Source organism: Polypterus senegalus, chromosome 3 (assembly GCF_016835505.1).
Source record: "Polypterus senegalus isolate Bchr_013 chromosome 3, ASM1683550v1, whole genome shotgun sequence".
Lineage (NCBI taxonomy): Eukaryota > Metazoa > Chordata > Cladistia > Polypteriformes > Polypteridae > Polypterus > Polypterus senegalus.
Window position 1 is genome coordinate 52449359 of NC_053156.1, and position 13195 is coordinate 52462553.

A 13195-nucleotide genomic window follows, 5' to 3' on the forward strand; every position below is an offset into this window, starting at 1 on the left:
GGAAGGCTGAAATTTGGCAGGTTCATTCCTTACAACTTACTTACAAAAGTTAGGCAGGTTTCATTTTGAAATTCTACGCATAACGGTCATAACTGGAACCTACTTGCGTCCATAAATACGGCCATACCCTGCAGCTCGGTCGCCGTGTGAGGCGGAGTTGCGTCCTGCATCATCACGCCTCCCACGTAATTGAGTGCCTGCCAATATAAGGTAAATATTCGCGGGTGAAGGACTGTGCTTATGCAAACGAAGAAGAGATGGTCAGGGAGACACGCTGCTGCTAAATACTCGCGGGTGAAGGACTGTGCTTAACATATTCATAAGTGCAGCTACTGCGGAAACCCTCTGACGCTGAACAAGCCTTTGTACACATATCAATAGGAAAGCAAGGTGTAAAGCTTAAGTTTAAATTATGTTCATAGACATACTGCCGCTAAATATTTGCAGGCAAATCCACAACTTAATACCGGGAATGCCTGTTAAACATCTTAGATTCACGAGTACCGATTTGGGTAGTGATCACTTCGATGAATGAAACCTGTTCAAAAAACGCATTACACAATTGAGAAGGCAGCAAAAGAATATGATGCGAGTGAGGCATACAAGCATATTCATAAGTGCAGCTACTGCGGGAACAAAGCATGGTGTAAACCTAAAGTTTAAATTAAGTTCATAGACAGGCTGCTGCTGTGGTTTGTCATGCCTACGACGAATATGATATTTGCGAGATACAAGTTTAATGAGAAGATGCAGGGTATAAACGAGACTTTTGATCACTTTGTAACAGAGTTAAAATTGCTGTAACGAAGTTGAAATTGCTGCTGAAGGACTGTGCTTATGCAAACGAATAGGAAAGCAGGGTGTAAAGCTTAACTTTGAATTAGGTTCATAGACACGCTGCCGCTGGCGTTTGTCATGCCTAAAACGAATACAATATTCGCAGGATACAAGTTTAATGAGAGGACGCAGGGTATAAACGAGATTTTTCATCACTTTGTAGCGGAGTTAAAATCGCTGGTGAAGGACTGTGCTTATGCAAACGAAGATGAGATGGTCAGGGATAGAATAGTATTTGGCACAAACTTTTAAGTGCTGGGTCTGAGCTAACATTAAATAAAGCCGTGGACATTGCGAGATTGCACGAGATAGCACAAGCACAGCTGAGAAGCTTCGATGCATGTACTCCGAGCGGCTCATGTGAACCGACTTTGCAGGACTGGGAAAGTTATCTTTACAACGGTTGACAAACACGGAATATAAATTGAACACAACACATCCTCCAAATACGAACCTGATTGAAAGAAATAATGATAATCAAATCCTTGATGACAGCAACACTCATAACAGTGACAAAACAATTACATTGACAATCATGTTACGTTATTTTTAAAATGTTTCCTTTTCTTTTTCATAACTTTTTTAACACACTACTTCTCCGCTGCGAAGTGCAGGTATTTTGCTAGTTTTTAATGTACAGTGATCCCTGGCTATATCGCGCTTCGACTTTCGCGGCTTCATTCCATCGCGGATTTTAAATGTAAGCATATCTAAATATATATCACGGATGTTTCGCTGGTTCGCGGATTTCTGCAGACAATGGGTCTTTTAATTTATGGTACATGATTCCTCAGTTGGTTTGCCCAGTTGATTTCATACAAGGGACGCTATTGGCGGATGGCTGAGAAGCTGCCCAATCAGAGCACGTATTACATATTAAATAAAACTCCTCAATTATATACGATATGCTTCCCGCATGGTGCTTCACATACTTTTTTTACATACATTTTTGATTGTTTGCTTTTCTTTGTCTCTCTCACTCTCTCGGACATTCTCTGCCTCCTGACGGAGGGGGTGTGAGCAGAGGGGCTGTTCACATACTGGCCTAGAGGATACGGATGCTCCCCTAAAAAATGCTGAAAGACTACCTTCACATTGCTCCCTTCCTTGCAGCTGCTTTGTCCGGCGGTGCTTCGCATACTTAAAAGCCCGAACAGACCTATTGATTTTTGATTGTTTGCTTTTCTCTCTCTCTCTGACATTCTCTGCTCCTGACGCGCACTCCTTTGAAGAGGAAGATATGTTTGCATTCTTTTAATTGTGAGACGGAACTGTCATCTCTGTCTTGTCATGGAGCACAGTTTAAACATTTGACTAAAGGGTGTTATTTCATGTTTAGAAGGCTCTAATACTGTTAAAAAACATATTTAGAAGGTAGTGAACAGGTTTTCTATGCTCTGTTATATGATTTATAAATAAAGAATCCTACTTCGTGGAAATTCATTTATTGCGGTAGAGTCTGGAACTGATTAAAACCGATAAACAAGGGCCGACTGACTATATATATAATTTTTTTTTATATGCAAGCGAAGGTCTGTGATACTGTTTGCATACTTGTAGCTGGAAATCTACAAATGGAGAAAAATCACATATCTTAAATTAATTTTGACAATGTTTCATTTTCTTTTTTTCTTAGTTTAACTGCCATAGCCTAAAATACCTGACAATGTGGAATTAATTTGGTTTCAGAATAATTTTATTCATTTTCACCATCCCCACTTCTCTCTCTCTCTTTCGCATTCTCTCAAAATAGACAGCTCTTTTGAAATGACATATTGTCGTTAATGAACGATCATTTGCTGTTCATTTGTTGGTCTCTGATAGCTATTGTGTATAATTTTTTGCTTTAAAATTTCATACTCTCTCTTTTTTTCTGCTTTGACATTGCATACTGGTAGTGGTCCCCTAAAAAACAGATAGGTAGTGCCCGAATAGTGATTCAAACCCAGGGATCCTCTTAAGACCACCCTTGTTCAGACTAATGAATAACACAATAATTTTGGTACTAAAAAAAAAAAGGCACTCTTTTTAAAATACAAAATGGTACAATACAATGTGAAAAGTGAATGTGTGAAGTTTTCAATGCTTATGATGTTAGTTAGCACAGCAATGGTTTCTCTAAAAATCAAAGGATGAAATATGAGACTTTACCCTTAGAATAGTGGAAAAAAGGCGGATGAAAATGGGGCTTTGCCGTCATGTGTGAATAATAAATTGTAAATCATATGTAATGAGCAGTAACAGCCATTTGCCACATTACTAATGTCTTGGCTATATTTTAAAATCAATGTAATGATGTTTTGGGTGATTCCAAAGTTCTGAAAGCTAGAGTATTTCATATGTATTGTCACGCACGTTTGCATGGGGAACATTTTAAAGGCTTGGGTGATGGTAACTTTCTGCCAATCCATGGGTTAGCTCTGTGTAATAATGGTCTCCACTTTCCTCCCTCTGCAGTAAGGAAGATGGACACCTCTGTGGATTGGTAGATAATCTAGAATCCATTGCATTATTACAGAAGGACTTAAACAGAATACATGCTTGAGCAAGATTTATGGCAAATAAAATTTAATGTACAGTACGTAAATGTAAAGTATTACACATAGAAAGTAAAAATCTGGGCGGCATGGTGCCGCAATGGTAGCGCTGCTGCCTCGCAGTTAGGAGACCCGGGTTCACCTCCCGGGTCCTTCCTGCGTGGAGTTTGCATGTTCTCCCCGTGTCTGTGTGGGTTTCCTCCCACAGTCCAAAGACATGCAGGTTAGGTGCACTGGCAATTCTAAATTGTCCCTATTGTGTGCTTGGTGTGTGGGTGTGTTTGTGTGTGTCTGGTGGGTTGGCACCCTGCCCGAGATTGGTTCCTGCCTTGTGCCCCGTGTTGGCTGGGATTGGCTCCAGCAGACCCCTGTGACCCTGTGTTCAGATTCAGTGGGTTGGAAAATGGATGGATGGAAGTAAAAATCTGAGGTTTAAATATACAATGGAAGATCTGAAAATTAAAAGTACACCTCATAAGAAAGATTAAGGAGTTGTAGTGGACTAGTCATTAATAACTTCCAGACAGTGTTCGGGTTATTATGCAGGCTAACAAAATATTAAGTTAGTAGCTGCATGTGGTCTTTTGGACAAAACACAACCTGAAGACTCCCTAGCAGTTTTACTATATTTGTGAACTTGGAGAGGCAAAGAAACATTTTAAAGTTAACCTGTATCAAAATCTCACACAAAAAACAAAAAAGCACTCATAGATGACGTAATCTTAATAACCACACTTTCAAGAGCAGTAATGAATGGTGCTTACCGGAGACCTTTGACGAAGACCAGTAGTGAAGCTGTTGTCTGAATGCACACCACTGCATAATCAACCAAAAAAAATCAAAAATTAACACTCTTGTGCACAAAACCTGTAGTGACTTTAGTAGAGCACACAAAAAAAAGAAAAAAAAGAAAGGAGAATGACTTCCAGCTAAACAATTACAGGATGGGAAGGGGAGCACAAAAGTAACGTTACCTAGATGTTCCTGGATGAACTGCTGCAGGCGTAGTTGAAGTAGTTCTTGGAACAGACCTAAAATAAGAAAACTTTAAAAACAAACTACCAGCAATATGACTAATCACTACAGTTTTAATTTTGTGTTATTTTTGTGTTACTGCCTCACATAATATCATAATCTGGTTTAAAATTACACAACATACATTTAACAGAACTATATTTTGTAGGGAACACAATAATTGGATACTAAACATCTAATTAGTATAAGTAAAAAATAAAAACTATCACCTCACAGGGTAATTCATTGGTATTTGTTAAACATCCATCTGAAATTGACAACTTCTAAACAATGTTTTGTTTTTTTAAGGCGGGTCTCGGCTAAGTGGACATTAGCTTCTATATCAGCTAATATTATATATTAAGGCAGAATTAAAGAACAAAAACATTTACATTTTCTCCCAATATATAATCCTTCCTTTCTTTACAAAAAAAAAAAGTACTACAGCATTATGTTTGTAATCGACTAAATTGGCACACCACTGACGATCATGTATTTGAAACTTTTCAGTCAGGTTTTCAATCTCACTCAACACTGAGATGACTTTTGAAGTTATCGTTAGCCCCCTCCTTCTTACCATTGAAGCTGAATCCAACACCATACTAATTGTTAACCTCACTTCTTCCTTTGGCTATAACAATCTACTACAGAACCTTAACTATGGACTTACTGGAACATGCTATGCATTGATGAACTCGTATTTCTCTGTATACATACAGACTGCTAGGCTTGGCAGTGAAACTCTTTGCAGTCTCTTAAGTGCTTGGTCCACCTCGCTTTACCTGTATGATGCCTCCATGCTACCGATTCTCCACTAAGACCTTATATCTGACTCTTATGTGAATGATTAGTTACAGACACAGCTAGATTGTATGAGTACACTTCCACCACTTAAAAAAAGTATCACATTTTTTCATAAAATAAATTGAAACTGAAAACCAATTAGCACCCACCAATCTTTATTTCACAGAGAAGACACTTTGCTTTTGATTTAGGACTTAACATATTATTATAAAAAAGGAAATTGGAGATCTCTCCTGGTTGCACCCTGGCCTTTACCAAATCACTGCCTGTCTAAACAACATGCAGACATAATGTCAATTAACTTCCAATACCTGAATAAATAAAACAAGAGACTTCCAGGTCATTTCAAGTAAGTTTGAATCAGAAGAGTCCAATTTCAGTTGTGGCCTGAAGGGGGTGCTCCAGCTCTCCAAACCCGACACAGACAGACACAGGTACAATTCCACACAAAGGTTTTTTTATTTGTAGGAAAATTTTCTCACAAGTGTTTCCCATCACAGACAACACAGTATAGTAAACACAGGAATAAAGCACACTGCACTTTGTCTTCTTGTTTGTCTGCCTCTAGTCCTCCTTCAGCATGTGTTGTCTTCTCCCTCTTAACTCTGGCTCCTGGAACAGTAGCAGCAGGCTCCTTTTATGTTACACCCAGGATTACTGTAAGCATGGCCTGAAAGCACTTCTTGGCGAGATGGGTGTCCAATGAAGTAGGGCTCAACAATTCCTGCAGCACCCATTGGCTATAGTCCTGGGGGGTTACATCTGTTGGAGATAATGTCCTTTCTCCCCAGGTCCTACCATTACAGCCATCCGCCACACTGTAAATTTATATCTTCATTTTCATCCACCATATTTCTGCTACTATCAAGACCTCTTTTTACCATTTACGGAACACTACCAAAATAAGACCCTTATCGGCCTCTTATAAAGAAGTACTTGTCTTGCCTTCTTTACCTCTCAACTAAATTGCTACTCGCTTTTTAATGGTTTTACTGTAAAATGTTCAAAATACTACTGCCAGCATTCTGACACAGACAAAAAGCAACAAGTGCAACACCCTCTTATCTGTCTATGATATGATAGCCAAACGTATGGCATCAGATTATGTTTAAACCTCTCTCACTGGGAACCTGTTACTTTCAACACTAAAGGATAGCTTTCATCATTACCATTGAGAGAGACGTGGAGAGAGCAAACCAGATGAACAACTTCTTTAACAGGTTTGACCACCCTAACCCAGTCTCACCTCGGAGTACTGCACACTCCACCCATCCTTCTTCTGATACCATTATAGGAGTTTCCCCCCACCCACAATTACAGCAGCCCAGGTAAGCAGAGAGCTGAGGAGACTTTGTGCCAGCAAAGCAGTAGGTCCAGATGGAGTATCGCCACGACTGCTGAAGGCCTGTGTGTTGGAGCTGGGGAGTCCTCTACAGCACATCTTCAACCTGAGCCTGGAGTAGGGGAGAGTCCCAAGGCTTTGGAAAACATTTTGTATCATCCCAGTCCCAAAGGTATCACGTCTTAGTGAGCTGAATGACTTCCGGTCTGTTGCTCTGACGTCACATGTGATGAAGACCATGGAGCGGCTGCTGCTTCACCACCTGAGGCCACAGGTCCACCACGCCCCTCGACCCTCTTCAGTTTGCATACCAGGAGAAAGTGAAAGCGGAGGATGCCATCATCTATATGCTACACTGATCCCTCTCCCACTTGGACAGAGGCAGTGGTTCTGTAAGAATTATGTTTCTAGACTTCTTTAGCGCCTTCAACACTATCCAACCTCTGCTCCTTAGGGACAAATTGACAGAGATGGGAGTACATTCATACCTGGTGGCATGGATCCTGGACTATCTTACAGACAGACCTCAGTATGTGCATCTCGGGAACTGCAATTCTGACATATGTGAATTTCCCCTTGGGATTAATAAGTATCTATTTATCTATCTAAAGCCGAGATCTCCCAATGCCATACTTACCATAACCCCAAAAATAACTTCTGGTAACTGCTCACTCAGTCTACAGTTCAATTACTATTCTGTTGTTCTTAACCTTTGCACACAAATTTTAAAATGTAATTGCCAGGTCTGTATTTTCTGTTTATTTTAAAACGTATACATGTTTATGAAGTTAAGCATCCGGACATGTTTTACTTTAAATAAAACATAAATACCTGTTTTCTCGTTTCTCCATGCCCTGACCCCGTTGTGCCACCTGTTGTTGCCGTTCCCTCTCTTGCCAGATTTGCAGAATCCGTCTCCTGTCCTCACTAGGAGGACTGTCTACTGCTGGATGAGCTGCATCTGGGCTTACCATTGGCCTGTAACCACACACACACACAAGGTCATTGTTTTTGATTTCCAGCAGGCTCAAAATGCTTATCTTTCACAATATCAACAACAGAAATGATTTCAAACAACTCAACAACAACTGCTAAACATAAGCACATTAAATAGTAACTTGAAACTTTGGAGGCAATGATGCACCATCTTAGGAGCCAACATTCTGGTAATTCAGTATGCACAAACTTTGCTTCATGTTTAGTTGTTCATGCTGACTTTGTAAGAATGAATCTCTGAAGGAGTATTTTTCTTTTCCTTTAGAAATTTAGTATAACACTTAATTTTGTGGTTTTGCATTAAAGTTACATGTTTTTAAAATATAAACATACACGATAAAAACCACAAATGCTTGAAACTTGAACATACCTTTGTAAGCAACAGTTTAATTTTGACAATTTACAAAACCAGCACCACAGAATTTTCAGGCTCATGGGAAAAACTGGTCAGTAGTAAAGTTCACCTTATTTACTTTGTGTTTTCAACAGTTATGCCACTCTTTCTGGAAGACTATTTTTGTAAGCACCCATTTAAAATAACTACAACAACAACAACAACATTTATTTATATAGCACATTTTCATACAAACAGTAGCTCAAAGTGCTTAGTGTGTGCCAGCGGAGATGGAAGGGTACCAGTCTAATATTGCACACATGGAAACATGCCGGTTACAGCTTAGTCCCATCCGCAGGGTAGGGCAAGTCTTCATCTTTTGCTCATTGGGAAGAGAGACACTGTACTTAACCAGAAGGTTTCCTGATGATCAAAACTGTGTGGCAGAGCTTAGCCACCATAGAAACACCACAGAGTGAATTCCCAGAATGAGAAATCTAAAATATCTATCAGCCATCCAGAGTGCTTAGATTTTTTGGTCAGTTGTTTCTTGTTGTCCCTCGTACTAAGTGTAAAACTAAGAGGGACAGAGCGTTTGCAGCTGCTGCTCCTCGCCTGTGGAACTCTCTACCTCATTACATAAAGGAGTTGTGTACAATTGAACTGTTCAAAACAAGATTAATGACTCATTTCTATTCACCTGCATTCTGTGACCTTCAGTAATACTGATGGTTTCCTCATTGTGATTATGTAACATGACTTCTATTTATTATTTATTTTATGTTCATATATTTTATTTCTATTTACGTTATTTGTATGTTTTCTTTTATTCTATTAATGTAAAGCACTTTGGCCACAGCATTCCTATGTTGTTTTAAATGTGCTATATAAATAAATTGACATTGACATCTGAAAGCTTTCTAATCCTCAGATTTCCTAGACCCTCTTTAGATCTTCCTTCAATATGTGTGAATCCTCACTCTAGCTCCAGCTCGCTTTAATTCTAAACAGTAACATTAGTTCCTTTCTCTGCAGGTTCTGTTATAAGAGTATTTGTAATTAGGCAGCATTAGTCCCCCTGTACACTCAGTATAATACCTTCTTCTACTAGGTACCCACGTCCCTGGTAGATTTTGACCAATAAAAATCAAGGATTTTAATTCTCTAGTTGCATTCCATTTCCCAGTTTACTCTGGTTTAATCTATACTAATAAAAGGCAAAGCCCTCACTCACTCACTCACTCATCACTAATTCTCCAACTTCCCGTGTGGGTGGGAGGCTGAAATTTGGCAGGTTCATTCCTTACAGCTTCCTTACAAAAGTTGGGCAGGTTTTATATCGAAATTCTACGCGTAATGGTCATAACTGGAAGCAGTTTTTCTCCATTTACTGTAATGGAGATGAGCTTCAACGCCGGGGGGGGAGTTTTGTGTGACATCATCACGCCTCCCACGTAATCACGCAGTACATAGAAAACCAGGAAGACCTCAAAAAAGCGCTCAAGAAAACATGCATTATATAATTGAGAAGGCAGCGAAAAACAATAAGAAGCGAGCGAGTGACATATACTACCATATTCATGAGTGTTGCTGCCTCGGAAAGAAAGAAAGGTGTAAACCTAAACTTTAAATTAAGTTCATAGACAGGCTGCCGTTGGCGTTTGTAATTTAGTGCCTGCCCATATAAGGCCGTCCGTCAGCGGCAATCCAATAGCAAACTGCCACGGATAAATATTCACGGGTGAAGGACTGTGCTTATGGAGAGGAAGATGAGATGGTCAGGGTGGTGTTTGACACAAACTCAGCGAAACTGCGAGAGAAAGTTTTAAGTGCCAGGACTAAGGTAACATTAAATAAAGCTATGGACATAGCACGAGATGGCACCAGCACAGCTGGGAACCTTCGATGCAAGTACACCGAGTGGATCACGTGAACTGACGCAGTGCACAGATAAAAAGCAACAGTTCCAAAGAGCTGAACAAAACCAATTACACAATTGAAAAGGCAGCAAAAAATATGAAGGCCTGATAAGCATATTCATAAATGCAGCTACTGTGGAAACAAAGCACACGGTGGAAAAGTCAATGTCCCGCTAAAGGAAGACAGTGTAAAAAAAACCCGTGCATGCAGTCTGTCAGGTCTCAGATAAAGAAGAAGACGAGCTGTTTATTGATGCAGTAAGAAACGAATCGATGAATGAAACCTGTCATCTTTACAACGATTGACAAACACGGAATGTAACTTGAGCACAACACATCCTACAAATACGAACCTGATTGAAAGAAATAATGATAATCAAATCCTTGATGACAGCAACACTCAGTAACACTCACAAAACAAATACTGTATATTGACAGTCATGTTACGTTATTTTTAAAATGTTCCCTTTTCTTTTCTACCTTTTTAACACACTACTTCTCCTGCGATACGCGGGTATATATATATATATGTATATATATATATAACCCGATCTACATACTCGAATAATGGATACTTTATTCGCCATCAGTGATTGTTTTGGTAAAGCCATACTCAGTGTATTCATTAGATGAACGGTAAAAAAGTAAGAGCGAGGGGAGGATGACTCATTGAGGCATGCAGGCTGTAGTCTGGCGTCAACTCTATCTGAATTGCGATCACATTTGAAAAATATATCTTTTCAAGTTCTATTTAGTCCATATGTGTCAAACTCAAGGGCGGGCCACATCCGCCCGTGTAATTATATCCGCCCGCGAGATCATTTTATATACTGTATTATTGTTATTAATGGCCCGGTATATGAAGCGCTGGTAACACAATAAACTACAGATCCCATAATGCAGCGCTTCAGCTGCCTTGCCGAACACTTACCGCTTACTAGAGTTATTGCGCACTGAGTTTGCACGGCGCTTTGGTGACTTTGAAGAACAAAAAAAGTCCGTCTACATGCGGCTCGAACCTTGTGCATGTTTGGTAGCACATATCTGTGTGAGAAGCTCTTCTCAGTGATAAAGACTAACAAAACAGCACACATGAGTCGCCTCACTGATGAGCACCTGCAATCCATCCTGAGAATCTCCACAACACAGAACCTCACACCAAACAGAAACGAACTTGTGGCCAAAAAGATGCCAGGCGTCCAGCTCTAAAATGACATATGAGCAAAGACAACTGAATGATTTGATTTGTTATTGCACGTAAGAGCGGGAGTCAACCGTTTTAACAAACAGCGTATTGCACTGATACGAAATAGCTGTGTGTGTATATATGTAGATATGTATATATATGTTTATATATGTGTGTGTGTGTGTATGTATCTATACTAATAAAAGGCAAAGCCCTCACTCACTCACTCACTCACTGACTCATCACTAATTCTCCAACTTCCCATGTGGGTGGAAGGCTGAAATTTGGCAGGTTCATTCCTTACAGCTTCCTTACAAAAGTTGGGCAGGTTTTATATCGAAATTCTACGCGTAATGGTCATAACTGGAAGCTGTTTTCTCCATTTACTGTAATGGAGATGAGCTTGAACGCCGTGGGGAGGAGTTTCGTGTGACATCATCATGCCTCCCACGTAATCACGCAGTACATAGAAAACCAGGAAGACCTCAAAAGCGCTGAAGAAAACATGCATTATATAATTGAGAAGGCAGCGAAACAATAAGAAGCGAGCGAGTGACATATACAACCATGTTCATGAGTTCTGCTACTTCGGAAACAAAGCACGATGTAAACCTACACTTTAAATTAAGTTCATAGACAGGCTGCCGCTGGCGTTTGTAATTTAGTGCCTGCCCATATAAGGCCGTCCGTCAGCGGCAATCCAATAGCAAACTCCCTAAATATTCACGGGTGAAGGACTGTGTTTATGGAGAGGAAGATGAGATGGTCAGGGTGGTGTTTGACACAAACTCAGCGAAACTGCGAGAGAAAGTTTTAAGTGCCAGGACTAAGGTAACATTAAATACAGCCATGGACATAGCACGAGATGGCACCAGCACAGCTGGGAACCTTCGCATGTACACCAAGCGGCTCACGGAACTGACGCAGTGCAGAGATAAAAGCAACAGTTCCAAAGAGCTGAACAAAACCGAATTACACAATTGAAAAGGCAGCAAAAATATGAAGCGCCTGATAAGCATATTCATAAATCCAGCTACTGTGGAAACAAAGCACACGGTGGAAAAGTCAATGTCCGCTAAAGGAAGACAGTGTAAAAAAACCGTGCATGCAGTGTGTCAGGTCTCAGATAAAGAAGAAGACGAGCTGTTTATTGATGCAGTAAGAAATGAATCGATGAATGAAACCTGTCATCTTTACAACGATTGACAAACACGGAATGTAACTTGAACACAACACATCCTACAAATACGAGCCTGATTGAAAGAAATAATGATAATCAAATCCTTGATGACAGCAACACTCAGTAACACTCACAAAACAAATACTGTATATTGACAGTCATGTTACGTTATTTTTAAAATGTTCCCTTTTCTTTTCTAGCTTTTTAACACACTACTCTCATGCGATAGCGGGTATATATATATGTATATATATATTCCGATCTACATACTCGAATAATGGATACTTTATTCGCCATCAATGATTGTTTTGGTAAAGCCATACTCAGTGTATTCATTAGATGAACGGTAAAAAAGTAAGAGCGAGGGGAGGATGCAGGCTGTAGTGCTGCGTCAACTCTATCTGAATTGCGCGATCACATTTCAAAAATATATCTTTTCAAGTTCTATTTAGTCCATATTTGTCAAACTCAAGGGCCACGGGCCACATCCGCATGGCGTGTAATTATATCCGCCCCAGATCATTTTATATACTGTATTATTGTTATTAATGGCCCAGGTATATGAAGCGCTGGTAACACAATAAACTACAGATCCCATAATGCAGCGCTTCAGCTGCCTTGCTAACACTTATTGGCTGCTAGCTCAGGAGTGTGCTGGAGAGAAAAGTATATTCTGAAAATAGAGCCTTTAAAAAGCGATGGGAGGCTGAGTATATGTTTACTGAACCCGTGTGTCTCATTTGTGGAGCTAATGTGGCTGTAATTACAGAATTTAATCTAAGACGGCACTATGAGACAAAACATCAGGGTAACCTGAATGCAATGCAGAAGATACAGAAAGCAGAATAATTAAATAAGAATCTGACACTTCAGCGGACGTTTTACCGTGCACAATCACAAAGTGATTTCAAGTGAAGCTGCTTTTATGAGACACAAATGCACCAGTGCAACTTTCCCCTCTTTCCCTGTTGCCAAGTAATGTTAAACCAAGTCGTCACTACGGTGTTCCCAAATCGCACTTTGCTGATAAACTGAGCGCACTGAGT

At 39.9% G+C, this 13195-nt stretch overlaps 1 protein-coding gene across 1 annotated transcript in view; it reads right to left on the reverse strand.

Annotated features, from left to right (window-relative positions):
- The window catches only part of LOC120526481 (DISP complex protein LRCH3-like), a 90559-nt gene that overhangs the window by 23182 nt on the left and 54182 nt on the right, over window positions 1-13195 (reverse strand). Inside the window, exons 11-13 of the mRNA XM_039749647.1 lie at window positions 7366-7574; window positions 4349-4405; window positions 4139-4190 (exon numbers count right to left, since the gene is read on the reverse strand). Of these exons, the coding sequence (XP_039605581.1) occupies window positions 4139-4190; window positions 4349-4405; window positions 7366-7574 (318 nt within the window). The remainder of the gene's footprint in view (window positions 1-4138; window positions 4191-4348; window positions 4406-7365; window positions 7575-13195) is intronic.